General features: G+C 42.0%; 1 protein-coding gene across 1 annotated transcript in view; it reads left to right on the top strand.

Moving 5' to 3' along the window:
• The window catches only part of plce1 (phospholipase C, epsilon 1), a 381748-nt gene that overhangs the window by 48568 nt on the left and 306841 nt on the right, over positions 1 to 26339 (top strand). Inside the window, exon 2 of the mRNA XM_043712462.1 lies at positions 11772 to 13412. Coding sequence (XP_043568397.1) covers positions 12156 to 13412 — 1257 coding nt within the window. The 5' untranslated portion in view covers positions 11772 to 12155. The remainder of the gene's footprint in view (positions 1 to 11771; positions 13413 to 26339) is intronic.

The raw sequence follows: 26339 nt of genomic DNA, 5'->3' as shown, positions 1-26339 counted from the left end.
GACAGACGTGAGACTTACTGGTCTGTAATTGCCGGGGATTTGCCTATTTCCTTTCTTGAAGAGAGGAATTACATTTGCCTCTCTCCAGTCCTCAGGTACGACTCCAGTGGAGAGCGAGGATGAAAAGATCTTCGCAAGTGGCGAAGCAATTGCGTTTCTCATTTCCCAAAGCAGCCGAGGACAAATCTGGTCCGGGCCTGTTTGTTTGACAAAATTTTCAGCACATCAGCTTCCTCTATCTCTATCCATTTCAGCATGCACACCTGCTCTTCAAAGGTTTCATTCACTACAAAGTTTGTTTCTTTTGTAAACTCAGAAGCAAAAAACTCATTTAGGGCTTCCCCTATCACCTCCGACTCCACACACGAATTCCCTATGCTATTCTTGATCGGCCCTACTCTTTGACCATTCTGTTATTCCTCTCATGTGTAAAATGCCTTTGTGTTCCCCCCAATCCGTTCTGTCAAGCCTTTCTCGTGCCCCCTCCTGGCTCTCCTCAGACCATTTTTAAACTCCTTCCTCGCCAGCCTGTAATCCTGTAGAGCTGAGCTTGACCCTAGCTACCTCCACCTTATGTAAGCTACCTTTTTCCTTTTGACGAGAAGCTCCACCGCTCTCGTCATCCAAGGTTCTTTTAGCTTTTAAATTGATCCTCCCCCCTCCCACCAATATCTTTACATGGTGCAACCTAGTTCTTTATGCAGACTGTTCCTTTTAACAGCAAGGAAACTAGGCTGATGGCATACAATAAACATTTTCCTTTTGACGAGAAGCTCCACCGCTCTCGTCATCCAAGGTTCTTTTAGCTTTTAAATTGATCCTCCCCCCTCCCACCAATATCTTTACATGGTGCAACCTAGTTCTTTATGCAGACTGTTCCTTTTAACAGCAAGGAAACTAGGCTGATGGCATACAATAAACATTGTTGGTGATTTTAAATGAGAAACTAAAATTGTTTATGCTGCAAATTTAGTTTTTTAAAAAGTATTTAAAATCAGACCTGAGTGGAAAAGAAGATGGAAGTTAAAATGAGGAAGCAAATAAAATAAGTTTGCCTGCAATATTGGAGGACTTTCAAGCACAGACAAAAGTATTTATTTTAAGGTTATTACCATAGTGGTGCTGATGTCTGTGAGGAGCTGCTGCCCTCTGATTGACCTGCAGTTCTAGAAGATAGGGTTTTTGTCCCAGGGTCCTTTTTTGATCCTGGGAGAAGTCTATCATTGGCTACTTCTTTAACTTCCCGGAAGAGGCAATGCGGAGTCCTTGCTAGTTGTGCTGTGGCAGGTGAGATATCTGTTGCTCAGACCAAATCCCTCTTAAGAGGATGCTATGATATTTTTCATTGTCTGAAACAATCCCACAAACAGAATAGATGGGATTTCATGCACTGAACTCTGAAGTGATGCATTTTGACAGAAGGGTTATCGCAAGGCAATAAATGCAATGGCAAAGTTCTTAATTGTGGCCAGGGTAATCTGGGAGTTTGTGTATATTGGCCTTTGTAAGCAAGAGGACACATCAGAAAAAGTAATTACCAAGCCATATGCAATACTGGCTTCAGAAGCAAAAGGTTTAAATACAAAAGCAAGGAAGTTACACTGACGCTTTTTTAAAAAGAATAGTGTTAGTTGGGTGCAGCTGAACTCTTGTGTCCTGTCCTAGTCACCACATGTTTTAGGAAGGCTGTGAATGACCTTGAAGTGAAAAGGAGATGCTGCAAAATGGTTCCAAAGATGTAGGATTTTAACCACCAGGTTAGTGTAAGGAAGTGATGTTGTTCTCCTTTTGCACACAGGAGACTGAGGCAGATCATATCAAGTAAAGCTAAAGAGGTGAAGGAAAATTTTGTTTTCATTTATTGAACATAGAAGTAGTAGGGGAGACAGATTTCAGGATTTTGACCACCAATGAACCCTTTTTTTGCGTAAAGCAGTGTAGTTTTTGACCTGGAACTGTGGATGGCAGAAGCATAGATGATTTGATAATTCTGAAGGACTATCGCTTGAAGGAAGAACGTTTTGGGTTTATAGGAATGGAGGAGGGGAAATGGGACTGACTGGGCTTCTCTGCAGAGAATAGACGTTTGGAATTGATGAGCCAAATGGCCTTCCTGCTTTGTCATAATGGTTTTATGGACTGGATTTTTATTGGAGAATCAGGACATGATACTGGGAAACTTTCTTTTTCTAGGTTTCAACCCAACACTTTTTTGTGGGGCTAACACATTCATGGATTATGTAAAACTATCAGATAAGTCGATGGCGAGGAGTAAGTTGACTGTCCAGTTAAGGAAATGGGTGTATTAATGAGATCTGGGTGGGGGAAATTAATAGAAGGGCCTTCCAAAACATGAGCCCTACTGGCTGAGTTGGGAGTTGCCAGTGCAGGAGAAGAGAATAATACTCACTTCAACGTAGTCTCTGTCTTGATAATGTTTGATGTAAGGGATGTGTAATGTGACACAAGCTAGGTCTGGTTATCATCAGTGGGGTATATTGCAGTGGGATGTCCATTTGGAATAAAGTGTGGCATTTTTCCCCTCTTGCCATGGAGCCACCTCATTGTGTTGATCTTCCGCTGTTCCCATCAAATGGAAAACCCCTTGGGCACCAGTAAAAGGGTCTAACCAGAAAGGAGGCTATAACTGGCCCCTTATTTAGCTTCACTTGGCAACTCTCCAGTTGCGGGAGGTAGACTGCTCCAATTTCTTCCTGGCCATTTCCTGATGGAGCCATTGTGAATTGTGGGGCCAAACTATGAAGTGAGACAGCAGTGTGGAAACCCCCAGGCTGTTCAACCCTCATTCTGTTGAGCTTCTTAGATCCCTTTCTGTGATTTTGTGGCATGAATGAAGTTAGTTGAATTGATTAGTTACTAAGCCATCTTGTTAAATCACTGATTTACATTATTACTTGTAACATTATCACCTCTGAGGATAGCTTACCACAGCACCGTTTTTGTTTTTATGTTGTGTTTTATGTTTGTAAGTTGTGAAAGATTTTGTGTCTCAGGTGATCGTGTCCATTTCAACACTGTACCACATCCTGGTAGAGTTGTGTTTGTGGTTTTTATTACACAGAGGGAGGGTTTGTTGATCAGATTTCTGATCCAGCAGTTCAGTTTATTTTATATGCGTGTCTATTAATGTCAGCATGCTGTAAAAACCAGGAGTTTCCTTTTTCGGTTCCTGCAAAAGAATGAAATTGCAATTTGTTTTATGTTCTCCAAACGTTCCATCATGATAGATATGTGGAAATGCCTGTTTGCTTCAAAACTCAGCTGTATTTTGCCGTGTTGTATAGGATTATCCTAAGCTATTTTCTGACTCCCTTCGAGCGTCTACAGATTATGATCAGTGTGCAAAGGTGAATTTGAAGTGAGTCCCTTTGAACCATGGTTTTGACGTTTTATACAATTCTGTGCATTTTGCCGTTCTGTCAAAAACCTAAAGCTGTACAGCAATACTTAACGAAAATTTGTTTGTAAATTTATATTGGAGAGGATCCTACTGTAATTGCTTGTGCATGAACAAATCATTTAATGGGAATGTGTAACAAATAATTTCAAAAGGGCATTGACAATGGGTGGGTGCTAGACTGCTGGCACATGAGGTTTAATGTGGAGAAGTGTGTGGTGATTTTTTTTAATAGAAAAACAAGGAAAGACAGTTTAAACAAAAAGCAAGTACGTATTTTAAAATGTGCGCAGGAACAGATATCCTGGAAGAATTTGTGCTCAAGTCATTTAAAGGTGGCACAACAGTTAATAAAGCATACAGCGTCCTAGGCTGCTTTAATAGTGGCGTAGTGTACCAAAGTGTAGAGGCAGAAGGATTGAGAGTGAAGGGGCACATGAGAATTATAAAAGAAAAAAAATAAGTGCGATGTGAGAAATGAAATTCACTCTCTGATCTGGGTCTGGAATGCACTGCCTGAAATATATAGAGACTGTTTCAGTTGAGGTATTCAAGAGGTCATTAGATTTGTTTGTTTCTATTCAAATAATCATGTTCTGGGTTATAAGGGAAAGGAAGAGGGCACTAAGTCAGAATATTAATTCAGAAAGCTGTTACTGACACAACAGATTGGCTGCCTCCTCCACTAACAATTCTGCCATCGTTGAATGAGGTAGGAGAGGACTTTTCAGTTTATAACTTTTGCATAGTTTATTTTTTTATAAGTGGGCCAAAGAAATCAGTTTTGACCCCTGAGCTTTTTTGCAAAAGCCTGGGTTTTCATTTCTGTCAGAACAGAGTCAGGTCGGAACAATTTGTGGATTCCTGTGCCAGTTCTTGTAATGTAGGATTCTTATTACCCAAGAAATAGCGATCCACCCTTGTGAATTCCATTTGGAGGATTGGGATTTTCAAGCTGTGCTGCTATTTTTGTGGATTTGAGGCCATTTTAGTAGGTGATGTGGTTCACAGCATGGCAAAGGAGTCCTGAACTGGGGGGGGAATAGTCTGCTGTGGACTTGCTAACCTTTACACAGATATGGTCAGAAACCAGAGACTCCTTCACATGCCATAAGCATAGGGTAAACGTGAACTTAATATGTAATGAATGATTTGGCTTTGTTCATTAGAAGGAAGTTACTATTAAATGTCCATATGGATTACAGCACTTGATGCAACAGTACTCCATTCCCCAAATAAATGGTTTCAGCTCAGGAGGGCTTTTGATGCAGCTGTTGATGGAACTGAGAGATTCGCTTTGATTGTTATGAAGAGCTCATAGGATTATACTTTTGTGAAGATGTTTTTGAATGACTGTTCTTTAGATCATAAGACCATGAGACAGTGGAAGAGGCCATTTGGACATAAGTCTGCTCTGTTATTCTAAGAGATCCTGGCTGATCTGACTTTCCCCATAATCCTCCATTCCTTAGTGATTGTCAGCCTTGATAATACTTAACAGCACAGCCTCTACATCCCTCTGTGGTAAAGAATTCCACAGATTGACTTCTTTGAGATACCCCCCCCCCCCCCCCTCATTTCTGTCTTAAATGAGTAGCCCTTCATTCTGACATTATGCCCTCTAATCCGAGATTCACCCACAAGGGGAACCAGCTTTGCTACAGCTAACCTGTCAAGTCCACTCAGAATCTCCTTGTGTTTCAATAAGGTTGCCTCTCAGTTTTTCCAACCTACACAACCTCTCCTCAATACAATCACTCCAGACCCAAGATCAAGCTAACGAACATTCTCTGGTCTGCTCTCAATTCCAGTACCTCACCTTAGGCTCAGTGTGCTAGGTGTGCTCTAATTTGGGTCTTATATAGTTGTAACAAGGTATCCTTATTTTTGTACTTTCTTTTCCAAATAAAGGCCAGCATTCTGTCTGCCTTCCCTGTTACCTGCTGAATCTTCATGTAATATACAGTGATTTATGCATGAAGTCTAAAATCCTTTTGTGCCACAGCTTTCTGCAGTCTTTCACCATTTAAAAGATTCTGAAAATACTTTTTCTGCCAAAGCAATGAAAAGTTACCATATGCTGTGACTTATCAAATGTCTCTTGGAAATCCAAATCCATTGCATCCCCTGTCTCCTCTTTATCTATCCTCCTTGTTATCAAAGAACTGTAATAAATTTGTCAGGCATGATTTCTCTTGAAGCCAGCTTAGATTATGTCTCTAAGTGCTCTGTGATAGAATCCATTATACAAGGAGGTTAATGTTATCCCACTAACTGACCTATAGTTAACTGTTTTTTGTCTCCATCCCTTTTGAATAAGGATGCTTAAATTGACATTTACTGATCCTCTGGGCCTTTTCCAGAATCTAAGAATTCCTGGAAGATTATTACCAATATAACCATGGACTCTGCAGCTTCTTCTTTCATTTATCCTAGGATGCAATCCATCAGCTCCAGGGGACTTGTCAACTTTTTAATCCCATGAATTTTGCTCGTACTTTTACTCTAGTGATTAGCAATTGTATTTACTGTCTCCACCTCCACCCTAACCACCTTCCCTTGATTATTTAACATCCTTTGAAAGCTACTGGTGTCTTCCACTGTGATAGTCATAGAGTCATGGAGATGTACAGCATGCAAACAGACCCTTGAGTCCAACCTGTCCATGCCGACCAGATATCCCAACGCAATCTAGTCCCAACTGCCAGTACCCAGCCCATAGCAATATTGATGCCAAGTTGATGACTGATGCCAAGTATTTTATTCAATTCCACTGCAATTTCCTTAACATTTATTTCTCTAGCCTCAATCACATGGGCATATGCGCTCACTTAGGCTTATCTCTTCCTTTTCTAGACATTTGTCAGAAGAAGCTCTTGTTCCCTTTATATTACTAGGTACTTATTTATAGAATCCCCACAGTGTGGAAGCAGGTCATTTGGCCCAATGAGTCCACACCGACTGTCCGAAGAGCATCCCAACCAAACCCATCCCCTCCCTTATCTCTGTAACCGTGCATTTCCCATGGCTAACCCATTCTAATCTTAGGATTGTGGGAGGAAGCCAGAGCACCCAGAAGAAATGTATGCAGACACTGGGAAAACGTGCAAACTCCACACAGTCACCTGTGGGTGGAATTGAACCTGAGTCACCGTGCTGCCCAGCTAGTTCACCCTCTGTTTATTTCTTCCCTGCTTGTTATTTTGATTTTATTTTAAAGCCTCTGGATTATCTTTGCAGCATTGCTATTTTTCTTTTAATTTGATGCTATCCCTAACTACTTTTGTTAACTGCAGTTGTTTTATCCCTTAGAATCCTCCTTCCTCACTAGAATTTTTATGATTAGACTATTTTCTTAAAGATTTTACCATTTGTTCTTCAACCTTCTTTTCTGCTAAAAAAATTCCCAGTTTAGCCCAGCCATCTCTGCTATCATTCCCTTTTTTATAATGACCCTATTTTTTTTTTTTAAATTAATTTAGCACAACTGTTTCTGACAGTATTCTCTCACTCAAACTGAATGCAAATTCTGCCTTTTATGGTCACTGTTTCCTTGGGGATCTTTTACTTTGAGATCAGATATTAAATTCCCAGATCTAATTTGGCCTGATTCCTGTTTGGATCCACAAAGTATCCTTATAAGAACTTCACCCAATACACTCTTCCTCATGGATGTCTGAGCCCATTTGATTTCCCAATCCACATGAAGATTAAGGTCACTTATTAGTGCACTGCTATTTTGTGACTTCCTCCTGACCCTTTTCAGCCTTAGTTAATACTGACAGCTTATTTTCAACATTTTAAAGCTCCCCCCAAGTGGAGTTTGACTAGTGTGTCTGACAGGTTTATGAGTTTCTAACAGGGTGAATGTTTTTGAATGGCTATCCTTTCTGATGGTTGGAGATGCTCAATCCTCCCAATGTAATTATGTTCACAGTGGATACGGTGAGTAGGTGTAGGGATTATGGAAGCTGTATGAGGGTGTGAGGAGTTGTGGTGATGGCCAGGATGCTTAACATTCTGCTCTAGAACTTCATTGAAGTCTCAGTGAAAAGATAAGCCTTCTATTATGTTTATTTTGCCATCTACCCACCTCCGTTCCTGCCTAAGGCCTGTTTCAGGTATAGTGGCCCACTCCAGTCCATCCCTGTCACCTTGCCATGAATCTAATTAACAATGGTGGCTCAGTGGTTAGCACTGCTGTCTCAGTGCCAGGGATCCAGGTTCGATTCCAGCCTCTGGCAACTGTCTGTATGGAGTTTGTACATTTTCTCCCTGTGTCTGTGTGGGTTTCCTCTGGATGTTCCAGTTTCTTCCCACAGTTCAAAGATGTTCAGATTAGGTGGATTGACCATGCTAAGATGTCCCATAGTGTCCAGGGATGTATAGGATATGTGGATTAGCCATAGGAAATGCAGAGTTAGAGAGGTAGGTCTGGGTGGGATGCTGGTCAGAGGGTTGGTGTGCACTCAATAGGTCGAATGGCCTGTTTTTACTGGAGGGATTCTATGAATTGACAGGCAAGAGGGGGATCCTAGCACCTGAAAGTAGTTTAACTCATGATTCCTCCCTCAAAATTTGGTCCAATATTTTGCCTCCCAAATAAAGGAACAATTTTTGCAGAATTAATATTATGGTACAAGTATTGTCTTCAGTTTGTTAGCAAGAAAATAACTTGCTTTAGCGTAGCACATTTTCAGCACTTTGGGATGTCCCAAAGTGCTTTGGTTCCCACTACATTTCTTTTTAGAAGCTGTAATGTGTGGAAGATTACAGCCAATGGGTGAAATCCTGTGAAGTCTGAAAACTAATTGAGGGTTGGTATCCTTTCTGGATCTGGGCAGAGAGCTGCCGGACTGCCCGCACAGGAGACTCACCCAGAGGTGGTCCATGAACAGACCGTTGCTGGGTTGGCCATCGCCATAAGGTGATTTAATTCCTGAAACTCAGGCCCAGTTGAGGATCTGAAACTATGGGAGAATGGGTGCACCACCATTACCCTGCTACAGATGGAGGCAGAATGCGAGGGAGTCAGTGCATTGTGCATCCTCCTGAAGAGGCTAGAATGGATTAAGTTAAATGATGGCTCATGTTATTGGGTTATCCCTGAGGAGGTGGACCCTGACTACAGCTGACCAGTGGCCCAAGCAATTGTCTGCTAATGGCTGCAGCTTCAGCCGGGAGGGTTAATGTAGGATCCTTCATGAGGCCCCTTACAGCCAACTAAAGGTGTACATCAGCCCTGGCCTTCAGTGGAGATGGGGTGGGGGCTATCTATTCCTGGAAATATCCTGATAGTACCACCAGTCCAGCCACTAATGCGCCTGTTGGTCATACAAGTTGTCTACCCATCTCTGCCTGGTGAATAGCCTCTGGTGATGAGCTTCCTTTGGAAAGAGGAAGGGGTCAAAGCTTGAAGCTTTAGGGTACTGTGCAAGTTACTGTTCTTTTAGAAATTTGAACTAATGTATCTGCCTTTTATGCTTTTCAATAGCAGGTTAGCGTCTACAGAGGAGGATTAATTGGAGAGGATTTTAAAAACAAGACTTGAAACATCTGAATCAAACGTTTTCTGTTCTGTCAAATATAGCCCTTCAGTTAACTAAGTGTTGATTCATTAAGCATCAGACAATTTCTAGAGCTCTTGGGTCTGAAATCTCTGTAAAGTTTTGTTACAGTTCACTCATCTGACAAAACATTGCAAAAGATACAAGGAAATTCAAGTGCCAAGCACAAGTGAAGTTTTATGCAGGTTTTATTAAAAAAACCCTTGTCATCTTGAATATCAATCCTCCTCACAACTGACCATTTTTGCAGTCTAAAAATAATCACAAGATGATTCTTGGCTAACCTGTCTGTTGTGGACCTATTTTTTAAAGTAGCTTTTGCAGCCAAAATAACTTTAATTTTAAGGATCTTAATTAGGCACCTTTTTTTTTAAAAAGCTATTAATATTAGAAACTTTAATTTACTGACACCAAACCCAGAGTAACTGTCAAATGATGATACATAATTAAAACCATTACCCTTTATTTAAAATCAGGTCAAACGCAGATGATGGACTAAACTGACACTGAATCCATCTTTTGGTGGTGTTTTCAGTTGCATTGCTAAAGCTGCACACGTTATCATTTTTACACCCTCTAAGCACCCCATGTTAAAATCAATCTCTCATTTCTAAAGTTTGTTGCATAAGAGTTTTGTCATTGATTTTTTTTTTATTCATGTGAAATTTGAAGGATGAAAGCTCTGCTTTTCTTTCCTCACTTCTCCTGCTCCACTTTCATACATTATTGGAGAAAGGATGACAGGTTGGAGATGCTATCTCGGAAAGCCATATTGAGTCATGATATTGATCTTTGTCTGGCAAGAGCTGCTTGTATAGAAATCCCACTAAATAGTCTAGTCATACAGCATGGAAACAGACCTTTTTGAGCCAACCAGTCCAGGCCGACCATGTTCAGTAACTAAAATAGTCCCGCCTACCTGCATTTAGCCATATCTCTCCAAACCTTGCCTGTTCATGAACATATCGAAATATCTTTTAAATGTTGTAATTGAACATGCATCCACCATCTTTCTCTGGTAGTTCATTCTACACTCACAGGGGGAGGAGGGTGAAAGTTGCCCCTCAGGCCCCTTTCTCCTCTTACCTTAAGAATGTGCCCCTAGTTTTGAACTCCCAAGGGAAAAGATCCTTGTCATTCAACTTATCTATACCCTTCATGATTTTATAAATGTCAATAACGTCCCTTCTTAAACCCCTATGCTCCAATGAAAAAAAAGGTCCTAGCCTTTTCGGTCTATTTTTATATCTCAAACTCTCCATTCCTGACAACATCCTGACAAATCTTTTCTGACCCCTCTCCAATTTAATAATACCTTTCCTATAACAGGGAACTACACACTGTACTCCTGAAGAGTATGAATACTATGATTATAAAAGCAGGTCCGAGGCCAGGAATCCTGCAAAGAGTAACTCTCTACCTGATTCACCAAATCCTGTCCTCTATCTACAAGGCACACGTCAGAAGTGTGGCGGATTACTCCCCACTTACCTGGATGGGTGTAGCTCCAACCACACTCTAAGAAGCTTGAAACCATCCAGAACAAGAGTCAAGATTAGAGTAGTGCTGGAAAAGCACAGCAAGTCGGACAGCATCCGAGGAGCAGGGAAATCGATGTTTCGGGCAAAGGCCCTTCATCAGGAAGCCCTTCATTTTCCTGCTCCTCAGATGTTGCCTGACCTGCTGTGTTTTTCCAGCTTGACTCCAATCTCCAGCATCTGCAGTACCCACTTTCGCCTTACCATCCAGACAAAGCAGCCTTCTTGATTGGCACCACATTCACAGGCACCCACTCCCTCCAGCACTGATATTTAGTCAAAACATTGTGTCCCATCCACAAAATACACTGCAGAAAAGTTCCTTAGAAGGGACCTTCCAGTCCCACAGCTACTGCCATCTTGAAGGACATGGGCAGCAGATACACAGGAATCCTATCGCCTGCAAGTTCTCCTCCAAACCATTCCCCATCCTGACTTGGAAATGTATCGCTATATCTTGTTAGTGTTGCTGGATCATAATTCTGGAATTGCCTCCTTAACAGTACAGTGGGTCTATGTACAGCACATGGGCTCACCACTATCATTTGAAGGACAACTAGAGATGGGTAGTAATTACAAAGCCAGCCAGTGCCATCCACTTCCCATGTGTAAATAAAGAAACCATCGCCATGGCAGACAGCCCAAATCCAGCACTTCCCAAAAATCACCAGAGTGGAGTAATCTGATGATCACCCATTTTGCGGAATCCTACCAACGCAGTCTGTCCAACTGGGGCAAAGCTGAGCTTTTCGGGTACACACATCTATGTCATAGTAACAGGCTAGTGGCAACTGTCCATTCAATGGGGTACAACTCGACAGCTAATCCATCGGTGGATTACTGTGTGAGTCTAAATCAAATGTACACATGAACCCCTTGAAGATTGCTCATACAAAAAAAAAATCCTTCACATTTTTGCTGAAAAATTTGGTCTCAAGCATTTAACTTTTATACTGCTGCATGTAGTGCATGGAGTAATATGTTTTCAAGTGACACCTTTTTTGTAAAAGAAAATATTGTAAAGTGTGATTGCAATGGTTCAGAGGAGATTCTGTGTTTGATTTACAATTGCTGTTGAATGGAAATGTGATCAAAAATTAAATTTGGCAAACTGCAATTTGAGTCTACATTCCTCATTGTGCTAGGATATACTTTGTACTTGTTGCATATTATTCTGTTTTTGAATTGTTTAAACTTGTCTTGATGATGTTCTGAAACTCTTAATTCTTTTTTCCTCTTGTTTTACAGAGAAGCATAATTTGAGATTGGAAACTGCTCAGATAAACCCTTTTCTCTAATTCCACGTGATGACAAAGTAGTTCCTTTTTCACCAAGTCATTTGCAGCGTCCATCATAAAGATGAATCGATAGAGCTGCCAAAGCACTACTTGCTCAAAGTTAGGCTCCCTCATATACTGAGCAGTTCGCTCCTTCTGTTGGACAACATTTGAGAGCCCAGCTGCTCACTTTAAACGTCATTATTCTCTGTTGGGCTTTATCAGCTGGTGAAGCTTTCCTGTCTATAAGTAAGACATCTGTGAAGAGAAACACTCACTTAGAGTTCAGCCTGCCCATCTTCGTAGAGCCTCAGCAAGGACATTTCCAGACATTGGTCGCTCTTCAGGCCATGATATGACAGTCAAAGGAAAGAATCAAAAGAATATTGAGTGTTGCCGTTTGACTATTACTTCTGAAGAAATAGCAGCTTCTGTGTTTGTGACTGTCGCACCAGGCAAGATGATATCTGCCCAGTCAGCTGAAGATGAAAATAGGCTGAGTAATTCAGGCAGTGATGTTAAAATAAGGCATGTTGTTGGTGAAGGAATGCTGGCTGTAGATCCAATGTCAGTCATTCAGGGTCCTTCAGAGGCTGCTTTTGAGCTACCGGGCACACTGCCAGTGATGTCTGTAGCACAACTGACTGCGAAATACAATGCTCAAAGTGGAAGTGTGTTTGAGGAGCGTGACATGGGGGCTTCAAGCTCAAAAGCAGGAAGTTACAATGTGACCTGTGAGTCGACTAGCCAGGGAAATTGTAACTCCGGTCTGTCCTCTGATCAATCCACGGAGGAACTTGACAAATCGTATCGAACAGATGGCGACGCAAACTGGAAGCCTGAGAGTTTCCCCTCTTACTTTGGTGGAGTAATGAATAGAAAGGCGAAGGACTCAACACATGAATGGCCTTCTGTGCAGCTCTCAGTCTGTAACCAGATCATCGAAGACAGTAGTCCACACGATGCTTCAAACCTAAAGCACTATACCGATGGTGAAACTAAAAAGTACCATGCTTTTTGCCCGGGACCATGCTCACAGCAAACTTCAGTTGGTCATGTTGAACATAATACAGCCTTCGGCTGTGCATCAAAAGCCCTACTACAGTTTCAGGAGGACTGCATTGCTGAGAGAGGACATGGCAGTAATGAGAGTTGCCCAGGCTTGCATGCCACCCAGTTTGGATTTGGTAGGGTCCAGCGAAAACTCAAGTTGAAGACCACGATTGATGGGTCTGTGGGTGGTTATCCAATGAGCCGACTTTCCCTGAAGCCATCCATCATCTATCCTGAAGATGCAGGCTATGGTGGTGAAGGAGGGATGGGGGATGAGTTTGAACGAAACAAAAAGGAGCGCTCCACTTTGCTCTTTAGACGGTACAATAAGAATAACCGAGAGGTGAAGAAATCTGTGTACACGGGGTCAAGGGCACGCACAAGAACGTTACCATTGGGGCATATAGGTGCAAAGGCCAGGAGGGTCATCAACCAAAAGAGGAACATAAACACTGACGTCAAACTTGCCAGATTTCCTGACGAGAAGCTGCTGATATGTCAAGCTATGTTACTGAAAGGTGGCAGACATCATGCCTGGTCTAATTCCAGCCGGAATAAGGTAAGATATCTGTATAGAGTGGTGCTCCTTTTGCTGTCTTGTGTGACAAGAAACGTAAAAGGGACTGGGTTACTGATGAGAGAACCTTCGCTGAGGAGTCTGTGCTGGATGGAAGAATTGTTGATTTAGGATGTGTTTCCTTGCACAGACCTTAATAAAGAAACATTCAAGTTATTTTTGTGTTTAATGTACAAGTATTTATGTTTTAATGTAATACGGTGGGCAATTGCTAAGGTAAATTGGGATAGTTAATGTAATATGCATGTGACTGCTATAAAAGTCAAAGAAAATAAAACAGCAGGGATTATTTATTGCAGGCTAGAGGAATGCTCAGTCAGTTCCACTCACTTTGCATCTTTTCTAGTAAGTTAGCCTCATTTTTATTTTAATGAGAGAAACTGTGTGTAGTGTGTATAAGGGCTCTCTCTTTATGTTCCTGGTATAGTGACTGGGTTATCAACAGGAATGAATGAATGAGTAGTGGGGAAAATAGATGATGAAGGGAATTATCCTGACCGTTTCAACTGGTCAGAGGAAGAATGAATGATGGAAACTTTTATTTTCTCGAGGAGGTGGAGGGTGAGTTTGGAAGGAAGCAAGAAGCTAATTTGATGGGTCTGGTGATGTTCACAAATTGCTTTGTCTCCCCTCCCCTCTCCTCTGGAATTATGTTTTGGTGGGAGGTGGGACTGCCCAGGGGAGCCTTTGGTCAACCTTCCTGACACACTGCCAATTGATGCCCTTAAGTGGATAATGAAGGAGCACTTCAGGGTCATAGCCCTCCAATTCCAGAAGGAGCGAGACTACAGATGGGCCAGTCCCCATGTAAGATCAGATCAGGTGCAGGCGGGAAATAGATCAAATAGGAGTGGGCCATTCAGCCCTTCAAGCCTGTTCCTCCATTCACAATGATCATCCAAATCAGTACCGTGTTTCCTGCTTCCTCTCCATTCCCTTCTGATCCTTTTTAGCCCTAAGAATTCGATCGAACTCCTCTGTGTGTTGGTCCTGCATGTCTGGGAACCTTTGACTTTGATCAACAGATAGAGGGGGTGCCTGGTTGAGGGAGTGCACACTGAGCAGAATGGAACCATTCCCTGTCCTCCCTTGCCTTGCTCCTGAGTCCTCTGGATCCTGGCACACCGAGGGGTGCTCTTATATCAGCAGCTGCTGTCTGCTCCATTGCTGAGACCAAAAGGTGCCAGCCTCTGATCAGCTTTCAGTGGGCTGGAGTTTTGTTCCCAGGCTCTTGATTCCAGGAGGAGGCCTGTCTCTGGTTTGGTAAGCCTGTGGAAGACATTGTGTCAGTCTCTCACCAGCTGTTCAACAAGCTGAGGTAGTCAGAGTGTCTCAACCCATGATTCTACTTGTTCATCTGTAATTGAATTTTCTTTCAATGTTTCCGTACTTGGGTATAGCTTAAATTTTATCTCCTAAGGTAATGTGTTGGTGTCAAAAATGGACAATCAAATTTCAACTTCCATCACTTTGATTTTTAACACCTGATGCTTTTTATGGACTAAAATTGTTTGGAAAAGGAAAGTCAGTTTAAACATGGTGGCAGTGATCACCTGACCACCAGTTGATAAGCAATATCCAGTCTGAGTTAGGACGTCATCAAAATGATTGAAGCCAATCACTCAAATTGGCATCAAATGTTTGACCTACACCTTTCTGGAGGTTTCACCTATTCAGACGTTGCCTGAAAATGATCCAGGTTGAGAAGGCAATATAGAAATGAAATTAATTTGAGTTTTCCTAATTACAGCTTTTGAGCTGAGAGAGGGAAGAATGATGATTTTATATTTCTGGTTTTTTTTCCTCTGGTTCTGAAAGAATACTACCAAATGATATTGCAAATAGGAGCAATATCCATTTGCTGAGAATGTACGAATATCAACAAATGTTGTCCCTGCTGAAGATGCAAGGCATCAATTAACCAGCTGTGGTCTCAGATGCTGGAATCCAAAGTAGACAGGAGGTTGGAAGAACACAGCAGGCCAGGCAGCATTAGAAGTTGGAGAACTTGGCAGTGACCAGTGCAGACTTGATGGGCCAAATAGCCTTTTTTGTTAACCCTCTAGGGTTTCTATGTTTTCTAAAGTCGCCAGTAGCCATTGAGCCAATCGAGCTTGTTTCTACTTTCAACTGACCTACTTGTGTTTCTTGCCACTCTGTTCCAGTTTTGGGATCTGTGCCTCTTAATAGAGGTAACAGCAATGAATAGTAAAGTGTAAACATGTAGTTGCGGAAATATTTCAAAGGCTTATATGATTGACTGTGGACAGAAATGACAGTTTTTGTGATGGATGCAGCACTTTCAACAGCCCTTTATCTCTCTCTTCCCTTTGACTGTTCATGTGGTTTCGGATCATGTTTGACAGTATGTTTATCTGAGGTGACTTTAGCACAAAATACACCATTTGCTCATTGCAGCTGATGTGAACTTGCGTTGTGCCGAAAGCAAGTGCTTTTGTTTTATGAAAAGAAAATCTCCCACTCCATTGTTAAGGGTGAAGTTAATAATTTAACACCACTCTTTAATGCATTGGCCCATGCTTTTTAAGGTGGCTTCAACTCCGTGCTAAGCAGCAGCAAGATGTTGGTCTTCTGACAAGTCTTCCCTCAGACATGATGGACAAGATTCCTAATGTACTGGACATGGGAGCATATTGCAAGTGTGAAATTGAGATCAATATGGAGAGTTTTCACTTGGGGTTTAATGGTTATTTTACCAGGTGATGCTTCAGGGACCAGCTCTATCCTAACTTTAATGGTGGAATTCTGCTTCTTAACATTGTTCAGAAGTGCAGGTTCTTTTAAGAAAAAGGTTTGCACATTCCTGGGCTCACCAGTGAAATGTGGCATCATAGTCTGAAAAGGCCCAGTCAAAGTGGATTTTGTATGGATTCCTGCTGAATGTGTCCCAGTTTCCTCCCACAGTCCAAAGATTTGCAGGTTAGGTGAATTGGCCATGCTAAATTGTCCACAGTAACTAGGCACATGATTTGGTGGATTAGTCTTGGCAAATGTGGGGTTATGGCAGTAGGGTTGTAGGGATGGGGGTGGGGAGCGTGTGGAATTGAGTAGTAAACTGTTGGCATGGCTATTATTTCTGCTGCCTGCGACAAGGCAGTGGTGAACTTTGCCAACCGCCTTTTAAAGATGGTGCAGGCACAAGGGACACCAGTGTTTTGGCAAATATCTGATCAGTTGCAAGATCTGGGAATGGTACTTAGTAGGATGGTGTTGGAATTGGACATGACAGATGTCATAGGGGTAGGTTAGATAGTTAATGAGTAATTAGCTGATAATTATTAGCTAATTACTAATTAGTTAGATATGGTAGGAGAACAGCTTTGGACTCATGGTGATAAAACCCTTAAAGAGTGGACGCACTGGCACTTCACCAGATTGAAGAGACATTCAGCCGATGGTGTTTCTCATTTCCAAATGGTTTCGTAAAAGCAAAATGATTTTGTCTTTTTTTTTAAAATCAAACTAATTGTAATGCTATGACTTTCTGGCAATTCACTGTGACCTTCTTATTCTGCTGCAAAACATTGTTTTCCTCAAGAAAAGAAGTCCCTAATCATGTTTGTGAGCTAGTACGAAGATCTTTGTTCCTTTTAATTATTGAGACGTCTAGATGAAACTCCAACTTTCTAAAAAAACAAAAGAACATTCATCATTTGTCATTGTTGATGAAAGCTATTATTAAAATATAAGAATTTGGCATACACTTAAGTGCTGCCATTTATCAACAATAGACTACTTATTGTATGTTGCAAATAGGCATTTGTCATTCTTGCATGTGGCCTGCATTTTGAATTGTTTGATTCCAATCACAAGGGAAGCAATTATAAATTATTAAACATTGTTGAGAAAGACGTGTGGGAGTGTGGAGCAAAGAGCAGTTTGATACAAATTTTGGTCCCTTGTCCTTTTTTCCGCGCAATGAGTGCTTGTGTGCACTGACAGTCATTTGGGAAAAGCCGTAGAATGTCTACTGTGTTAATGTTAAGCCCACATAAAGTATCTGACCAAAAGTATTGTGGAGCTTTACAGAGCTGGAATTTTTGTCTGTCCACGTTTGTGGGTGCTGCTTGTGTCTCTCATTCCCACCCCCATGAGATTGGGTTGCAGACAGGCTGGTTGAGATTGCAAGGTGAAGAACTGTCTTGAGGCCTAGAATCATAGAGCCCTACAGTGTGGAAGCAGACCATTTGGCCCATTGAGCATCCCACTCAGGCTCATACCCCCTTTACTCTTTTTGTAACCATGCCTTTCCCACGGCTAATCCACCTAGCCTTCATATCCCTGCATACTATGGGAAGTTATGAATGCCAGTCCATCTAACCTGCACATCTTTGGACTGTGGGAGGAAACCATTGCACCCAGAGGAAACCCACACAGATACGGAGAATGTGTAAACTCCACGCAGACAGTTATCTGAGGCTGGAATTAAGCTCCTGAACCTGGCGCAGAGGTAGCAGTATTGAATAGCCATTAAAAAATATTCTTCCTTCTAGGAAAAGTCAGTATGTTTACAGATATAAGAAACTGATCTGCAAAGCTCCAGGTTACAAGCAGTTGGATTGCATTGAATAGTTGGGACTTTAAAATGCAACCACTGGTCCCATATCTTTTTTTTAAATACTTCATTAAGCGGCACAATTATATTAAGCCACACTTTTTTTTTTGTTCTATAATTAAAAAATTGATAATTTATTTTGAGATCCCTGACCTGGTAATTCAGGTCGAATTAGGCTGTGATGAGAGTGCTCTCTATCAAAAAAAAGTATATACTCAGCAGATTGTCATCCAGTCAATTTCCAGATGAGGGAACATAGCAGTTTGATATGAACAGATTCAACTGATGTAATTTAAAGCTACTGGGTTCACATTCTCTGAATATGATGTATCTTTGCCTGAAGTAAACTTTAGGCATGTGTCACAATGACAGACTAGAATTCCCAAGTACTTATGGGCATATTGAACTTTTAATTCCAGCATGCGTTTTCCAAGAATGCTGCTATAGCCAAAAGATGACTGAATGCCGATTTCAGTGATTCTGTCGCTGAGCCCTGTGTGGACGCACTGAATATTACACTGGTTCAGATTCAGAAAACCCAAAAAGGAAGCCATAATGAACTTCGCCCACCCCAAAGAAAAACAGGAGGCCATCTGCAGCAGACATGTTTTGCCCTCCTTGGGATATGCATAAAAAGGTCTTGAATCCAACTGACATGCCTGGTCCAAACACATTAGTGGCCTGATCTGCTTGAGTTGTGAAGGTGACAGTTTGAGAGCAGCCTTTAAACAGCCCAGTACTGCCGGTAGAAGAGGGAAAAATAATCAGCTGGAGGGCTGCCAACCAGCCTTTGTTGAAAGGAACAGGACAAAAGAATTTCACTCAATCTTTAAATAAATATCCCCAAAACCAACTTCTCAACTACTAATGTTGACGCTGCCGATACCATTCAATCAACATATTGGCTGCAAAGTTCTACCAATCTATCTTTATGAACGAATTGGACTGAAGATATAAAAAAGACCGAAGGGGCAACTTTTCCAAGCAGAGGGTGGTGCGTGTGTGGAATGGGCTGCCAGAGGACATGGTGGAGGCTGGTACAATTCCAACACTTAAAAGGCATCTGGATGGGTATATGAATAGACTAGATTGGGTTGGGATATCTGGTCGGCATGGACGAGTTGGACCAAAGGGTCAGTTTCCATATTGTACATCTCTATGATTCTGTGACTCTATCTGTACATTTGTCTGGAATCATAGCAAATTGTGGAAAACTACACAGGGACTGGTCATAACAAGTCATCTACACTTCTGTCCTGAAAATGTCAGGGACTCCACAGTTCAGTGATTCAGGTGAAGCTTTCAACATTGAACTTCATTACCATTCTGAGCTTTCCATTGCAAGTACGAAGTAATTCACTACATTGAAGAAGCAGCAATAGATACCCTGAGAGAACTTGTCAAATATTACTTTTCCTAAACGTAAATGGGAAGTTGTCAAACATCTTTGCTTTGGTCCTTTAAATGGAATAGACTTTAAAGTCCAAATTATTCTTACTGGGGTCAACTTTAAGCAAGCCAACTGTATTTATTTCATCCCAACGCCATCAGCAAGATTGAAGTTCTTGTTAAACTTGAGAAAATAATTAGACTTTGATTAACTTGCTTTGCAATTGCAGAATTGGAAAATAGTAATGGTAATTTAATATTTCTAAAATAGCTAGACCTAATTAACACATTATCTGCTTCACCTTCTATCTAAGGATTTTATTTTAAGTTTCTAATCAGAATTAAAAGACTGGCAATAGCAATTCCGGTGGCATGTGGGAACTTCAGGAGATTTCATGTATACTAAACGTTCACTAGCTGTTTGAGCTCCCAGCTGAGGGTTTGAGTTTGAGGGATACATGGTGGCACTGTGGTGGCTGAATGGTTCTTGGGTTTCTGATGTAAACTCTTCATTGTAACCACAGTCAGTGGGAGTTCAGAACAGCAAGTTCACTTAGAGCACTAGGAAAAGACAGACAAGCTTTTCACAGGAGGGTCACTGGCAAGGCCATTGTAATAGGACAAAGGGTAAACTCTCCTGCTTAATTTAAAACCAGCAACACTGAAAAGATTTACCCCATGCAGTAATCTGTAAACATTCAAGTGGCCAAGAGCTACGTAAGGTAAAAATTAGCAATTTTATTTCTTAAAGTTTTTAACAGAGAATAATTAACTAACCACTATTTACAATTTTTTTCTCTAATCTATCTTTTACTTTTCCTTCTATAATACTAGTCGAATAAAACTCCCAATTAAGATTTACAAAATAACACCTCTTATCTCAAAACCAGGCACTGTAGGCTCTTGTCTTCGGATCTTCCTGTATCGTCTTTTCTCCTTGTTAGGAATTTGTGTTACAGGTTACTGATCGAAAAGGGACTTTTAAGAGTTTTTTTCAAGTAGTCTGTTACATGCTAGGGCTTGGCAGTTCTCCTCTCAACTGTTCACTTTCCCCCAGAGCATTGGATTGTGTCATTTGGCTATTAAGATTGTCAATGTACTCAATTCAAATTTGATTGGAAATTGGTGTTTCTTTTTGGGATATAAGTTAAACTGATTGGCCAAAATCGAATTTGTTTTTGTGTCCAGGCAACTAACTAATAGATTTGTTCAACTCAGTGTTACATTGTTGCCTTCTTGAGAACACTCAGTGCTGTGTCTGGTAGTTCTGCTGCTTTTAACTCTCTTAAAGGTGCACCCAAATTTTCATAACAATTGTTTTATTGCCCTTGAGAATGTGGTGGTCACCTGCTGTGCTAAATGGCTGTAACCCATGTTGTTAAAGAAGGGCATATCATACTTTGAACCAACAATCACAACAGGGAACGTTTGTGAGAGAACTTGCAGGTGTGGTGTTCCCATCTGTCTGCTGCTTTTGTCCTTCCACCTCCTAAAGATTGTAGGTTTGGAAGGTGGTGTGGAAATAGCCTTGGTGAGTTGCTGTAATGCATCTTGTAGATAGCACTTTCGGGCTGATATTAAAGGGTACTGAGCAGCGAGGATGACCATCTCGTGATAGAAGAAAGTGAGGACTGCATATGCTGGAGATCAGAGTTGAGAGTGTGGTGCTGAAAAAGCACAGCAGGACAGGCAGCATCTGAGGAGCAGGAGAATTCCTGATGAAGGGCTTATGCCTGAAACATTGATTCTCCTGCTCCTCGGATGCTGCCTGACCTGCTGTGCTTTCCCAGTACCTCACTCTCGATCTCGTGAAGGAATTCGGTCCCAAACTCGACACTATTGTGTGACGTGGTGCCATGCTTAATTTTATAAAAGGCCCTACAAACCATCTTGGAATGCTCCATCATTTTGTTGTTGTCATGCAAGGGGCTGTCTGGGGATAACAACACAATGCAATATTTGTTGTGGATTTGATAGTCAAGGAAAAAATTGGCAGTTCTGTTGGGTGAGACGAGGTCTCACTACAGCTAGGGGAAGAAGCAACACAGAGTTGCACATTCTGCAGACAGGAAGGGACAACTAGAAGTCACCAATCTTTTCAGACCCATGGTGTATTGAGGGAGGGAATTTTAAAAACAGGGTCTCAAAGGTGCTGGTCTGGATCAGTCTCTGTGACCTGTGCAGAGAGGATGAAAGTAGGAAGATCTAACAGTCTGTGACTAATGTTACAGGAGTGGAGCTTTAAGAAAACTCAAGTCTATCCAAACTGCTTAAATCTTCTGTCCTTGGCAATGTCCTCGTATAGCATCACTGTATCCTACCCCTCTCGTACTACAATGATTGAAACTGTAGTTGGTGCTCTAGCACTCAAGTTAATTAACACAAGTGTCTTGTGTGTCTTCCTAACTCTCCAGTGTTGCCTTCAATGTACTATGGATGTGCTATATTTCGATACACTTCTTGTATCCTACCATTTTGTTGTCTATTTTCTCTCCTTTTTGTCCTCCCAATTGCATGATCTCTCCTTTCTCTAACTGAATTCCATTTGCCATGTGTCTGCCCACTTGACCAGTTCATTTTAGTCTGTAACTTACTTCACTATCAATCACAAACAAATTTAAGTGATGATTTGGAGATGCTGGTGTTGGACTGGGGTGTACAAAGTTTAAAACTCACACAACACCAGGTTATAGTCCATGTAGAAACTTGATGTCTGTGTCGATATGTGCGATCTTCTTGGAGATCCTCTCCACTTTAAGCCGGCAGTTAGTGGTGTCGATAGTATTATAACCTGGTGTTGTGATTTTTTAAAAATTTAAGTGAAATTGATATATCCCTGAACAGTAATCAAGCGAGCCAGTGCTGATTGCTGGCAGGCATGAAGTGATGGAGGAGGGCAGTGCAGATTTCACAGTGAGCATGTTGTATTAACTAACGTGATGGCGATCTTTGATAAGGGAACAGGTGGAGGGAAAACACTGAACTTGATGTTGTGTACATGGCCTTATGACTGCCATTTGATAGGTCCTACCTATTAGGCCTGTTAGCAAAATTGAAGCATCGGGGATGAAACGATTGCCAGCACCTTGGATACAAAATTAGTGCAAGGGCAGAAAACAGCAAATGTTACAAATGCTCAGCATTATCAGGCAGCATCTCTGGTAAAGTTGAGGGCTTTTCATCCAGATGAATAGAAACAGTGAGAAAATGAATAGAAAGCAGAAATGTGACCAATGTCGTCTCAGACTGGAAGGAAATGATGGTGTCCCTGAGTGTTCAACACTAATCCTGATACGGTTTTTCATCTTCAGCAATGACTTGAGGGTACAATTTTGAAACTTGCACATACCAAGTTTAAACTTGGAAGTGTATAAATGTTTGAGGGGAATAGTATTAGACTTCAAGAATCCAAAACGTTGGATGAAAACTGCTTGAAACATTTTGTTTAGCCTCAGCTGAAGTATTGGGGTGAATATCGGCATGTTAGTGTCAGGTGAAATATCAAAGCATTTTAAAAGCCAATCCCAGTTTTCCCCACTTTGGTGTTTAATTGAGGTGAGGCAAGGTGACCAACTGGTTCCCAGGAGAAGGTTTAACCTCTCTCAAATGAGTGAGGCAGGAAGGCTTTGGTCTAACCCTGGCTGGCTTGTTTCCTCGGGCTGGGGGGGGGCGGGGGGCAGTCACCAACTGAAGGGAAGGGAGTGACTGCTTCTATTGGCTCATAAGCTCGTATTCATCTTTTTCTTTTTAAAAAAAAAAGTCTGCTGGGGCCCTGAGGATTTGGCCAACCCTCCCCTGCCACTAGAATCATGGACTGGACCTGACTAGTGCTTATTGGCAGCAACAACAGGCTTACCTGTGGCTTTAGCCTCTCCTGGAGTTGATCCTTCCCACCCAATGAGAAGCCAAGGACATCAATCATGTTGGGAACCGGTTAAAGTTCAAGGTTCATATATTATAGAGTCCTAAGCTCCATATTCTGCTTCTTACTTTTGCTGCTTGCCCATATCCAGCGTGTTCCATATTTTGGACACCACCCTTCAGAAAGCAGGTGAAGACTTTTGAGAGGGCGAGCAGGTGATGGATGAGAATGTGTCCAGAGATAAGGAACTGCAAGTAGATGAGAAAAATGCCTTGTAGACAGAGAAGGCTAAAAAGGAGATTTGATAGATTTAAAATCGCAAAGGGTTTAGACTGAAAAATGAAAGTGTTTACAGTGATTGGTTGATAAACAGAGGCCAATGATTTCAGGTGATTGGCACAAGAATCAGGGGCAACAGGAGAAAATATTCTGTATGCAAATATTTCTTACTCATGTGTGACAGCACACGCTAAAACGTGAGTGTTCAGTATCCATTTCACTAATATCCTGAAAAGGGAATTGGGTAAATACTTGATGGGGAAAAGGTTTCGGGATGTGGGGGTTAAGGAGGCTGACATGAAGGCCACATTTGACCAAGTGTGGCATTAAGGAGCCTTAGCAAAACTGGAGTCCATGGGGTTCGGTGGCGGGCGGGAGGGAATGCATGGAAAACTGTCTGCTGGTTAGTCCACCTGGCATGAAGAGAGATGATAGTTGTTGGAGCTCACAGGCATCATGCAAGATTTCCTCAGAGTCTATTGTTTTTCTTCTAATCGACATGTTCAGAGATGTTATGACGTACCTGTGGAGTAGATGGAACTTGAAGCCAAGCTCAGAGGCAGGGTCACTACTACTGTGCCACAGGATCTCTAGTTCCTCAGGGTAGTGTTCTAGGCCCAACATTCTATCACACTGTTACTATCACAATCTCCCACTGTTAACATCTTGGGGTTTACCTTGACCTGAGGTGGAACTGGGCGAGTCGCAGGAGTATGTCAGAGGCTAGGAATACTTCGGCAAGTGACTCCCCAAAGCCTGTCCACCGTCTGCAAGGCACCAATCAGGAGTGTGATGGAATAGGCCCCACTTGTCCTGGATTTGGGGCAGCGCCAACAATTTTGAAGAAGCTTAAAACCATCTCCGACAAAGCAGCCCACCTGATCGGCACCACATCCACTCCCTCCATCACTGTCTACAAGATGCACTGCAAACATTCACCAAAGGTCCTTAGTCAGAACTTTCCAAACCCAAGACCACTTCCATCTAGAAGGACAAGGACAGCAAGAACCCCCACCACCTGTTAGCTTCCCTCCAATCCACTCACCATGCTGATTTGGAAATATAATGCCTTCCCTTCTGTGTGGCTGGGTCAAACTCCTGCAATTCCCTCCTGAATGGCATTGTGGGTATACTTATATTAAATAGATTGCAGCTTAAGAAGGCAGCTCACCACCACCATCTCGACGGTCATGAGGGATGGGTAATAAATGCTTATGTCCCACACTCGTTAAAAAAAAAAAATGCTCAATCACTTTTGAAAAGAGCCAGTGTGCACTCTGCGCTGAATATGTACCTTTTAGCTACGTGCAAAAGCATTAGTTTGTAGGCTCTCCTGTGGTAATTCAATATATACTAAAGCAGTAAGGTACTTCAGTAGTGTGTGAACCAACACACAGCGACAGTAGATGTCAGTTTGCTTTCATACAGCATGTTTCACCAAGAAAAACATTCTAAATTCTTTACAGATGGAAAATAAATAAACATCTTGTGAAGTTGAGGTGGTGATTGAAGAGATCCATTTGAAGGTGGTGGAAGAAATGGTACAGTCACTCAATACTTGCACTCAGGTCTTGGAGTGGGGCTTGATCCTACAAATAGCTGACTCTAATCATGTCACCTGGCCAACTCTGTGAACTACAAAATGGCCACAGATTCCCTTCCACAACCTCCCTTCCCCCAATCTCTGTCTCTTTACTCTTACCCTTCCACCACTGATGCTCAGTAGCAGCAGTGTGTACTATCTACAAGATGCACTGCAGAGATTCACCAAAGATCCTCAAACAGCACCTTCCAAACCCACAACCACTTCCATATAGAAGGGCAAGGGCAGTAGGTATGTAGGAATACTTGTAAGTTCCCTCCAAACCACTCACCATCCTGACTTGGAAACATATTGTTATTCCTTCATTGTCACTGGCTCAAAATCCTGGAATTCCCTTCCTTAGAGCATTGTGGGTCAACCCACAGCAGATGGACTGCAGTGGTTCAAGAAGGCAGCTCACCACTACCTTTTCAAGAGCAACTAGGGAGGGTTAATAAATACTGGCCCAGTCAGTCATGCCCACATCCCAAGAATAAATATTTAATAAAAAATTCTATTCAAATCTGTCTAAACCAGTTCAAATCTCGGATGAGAGCCCCCAAACTGTTATGACATGGGGTAACCCCCCCCCCCGCCCGCTTAACTTAAACCAGCAACACAAAAGAATAATCCCATGCAGAATCTGTGAAAATTCAAGAGGCTAAGAACTATTTAAAGTAAAACTTACCAACTTTATTTCTTAAAGTATAACAGAGAATAATTAACTAATAACTATTTACAACTCCTTTCTCTCTTTTTTTTCTTTCTCTCCTATATAGAGGAGAAAGTGAGGACTGCAGATGTATCCATTGCACCTGATGTGGTCTCTTCTGCATCAGGGAGACAGGCTGCCATCTTGCAGATCATTTCAGAGAACATCTCTGGGACACCTGCACCCACCAACCCCACCACCCCATGGCTGAACACTTCAACTCCCCTTTCCACTCCGTAAAGGACATGCAGGTCCTGGGCCACCACCTCCACTGCCAAACTGCTACCACCCGACACCTGGAGGAGGAATCCCTCATATTCTGCCTGGGGACCCTGCGACCACACAGGGATTTCAACAGCTTCCTCACCTCTCTTCTCTTCCCCCACCCCACCCCCTTATCCCAGTCCAAAGCCTCCAACTCAGCACTGCCCTCCGGATCCGTCCATCACTCCCTCCTCTGACCTATCACCTTCTCCCTCCCCTTAATCCACCTAATGCTTTCTCAGCTA

This window comes from Chiloscyllium plagiosum, chromosome 22 (assembly GCF_004010195.1).
Source record: "Chiloscyllium plagiosum isolate BGI_BamShark_2017 chromosome 22, ASM401019v2, whole genome shotgun sequence".
Taxonomy (NCBI): domain Eukaryota; kingdom Metazoa; phylum Chordata; class Chondrichthyes; order Orectolobiformes; family Hemiscylliidae; genus Chiloscyllium; species Chiloscyllium plagiosum.
This window is presented reverse-complemented; position numbering and strand designations above follow the sequence as displayed.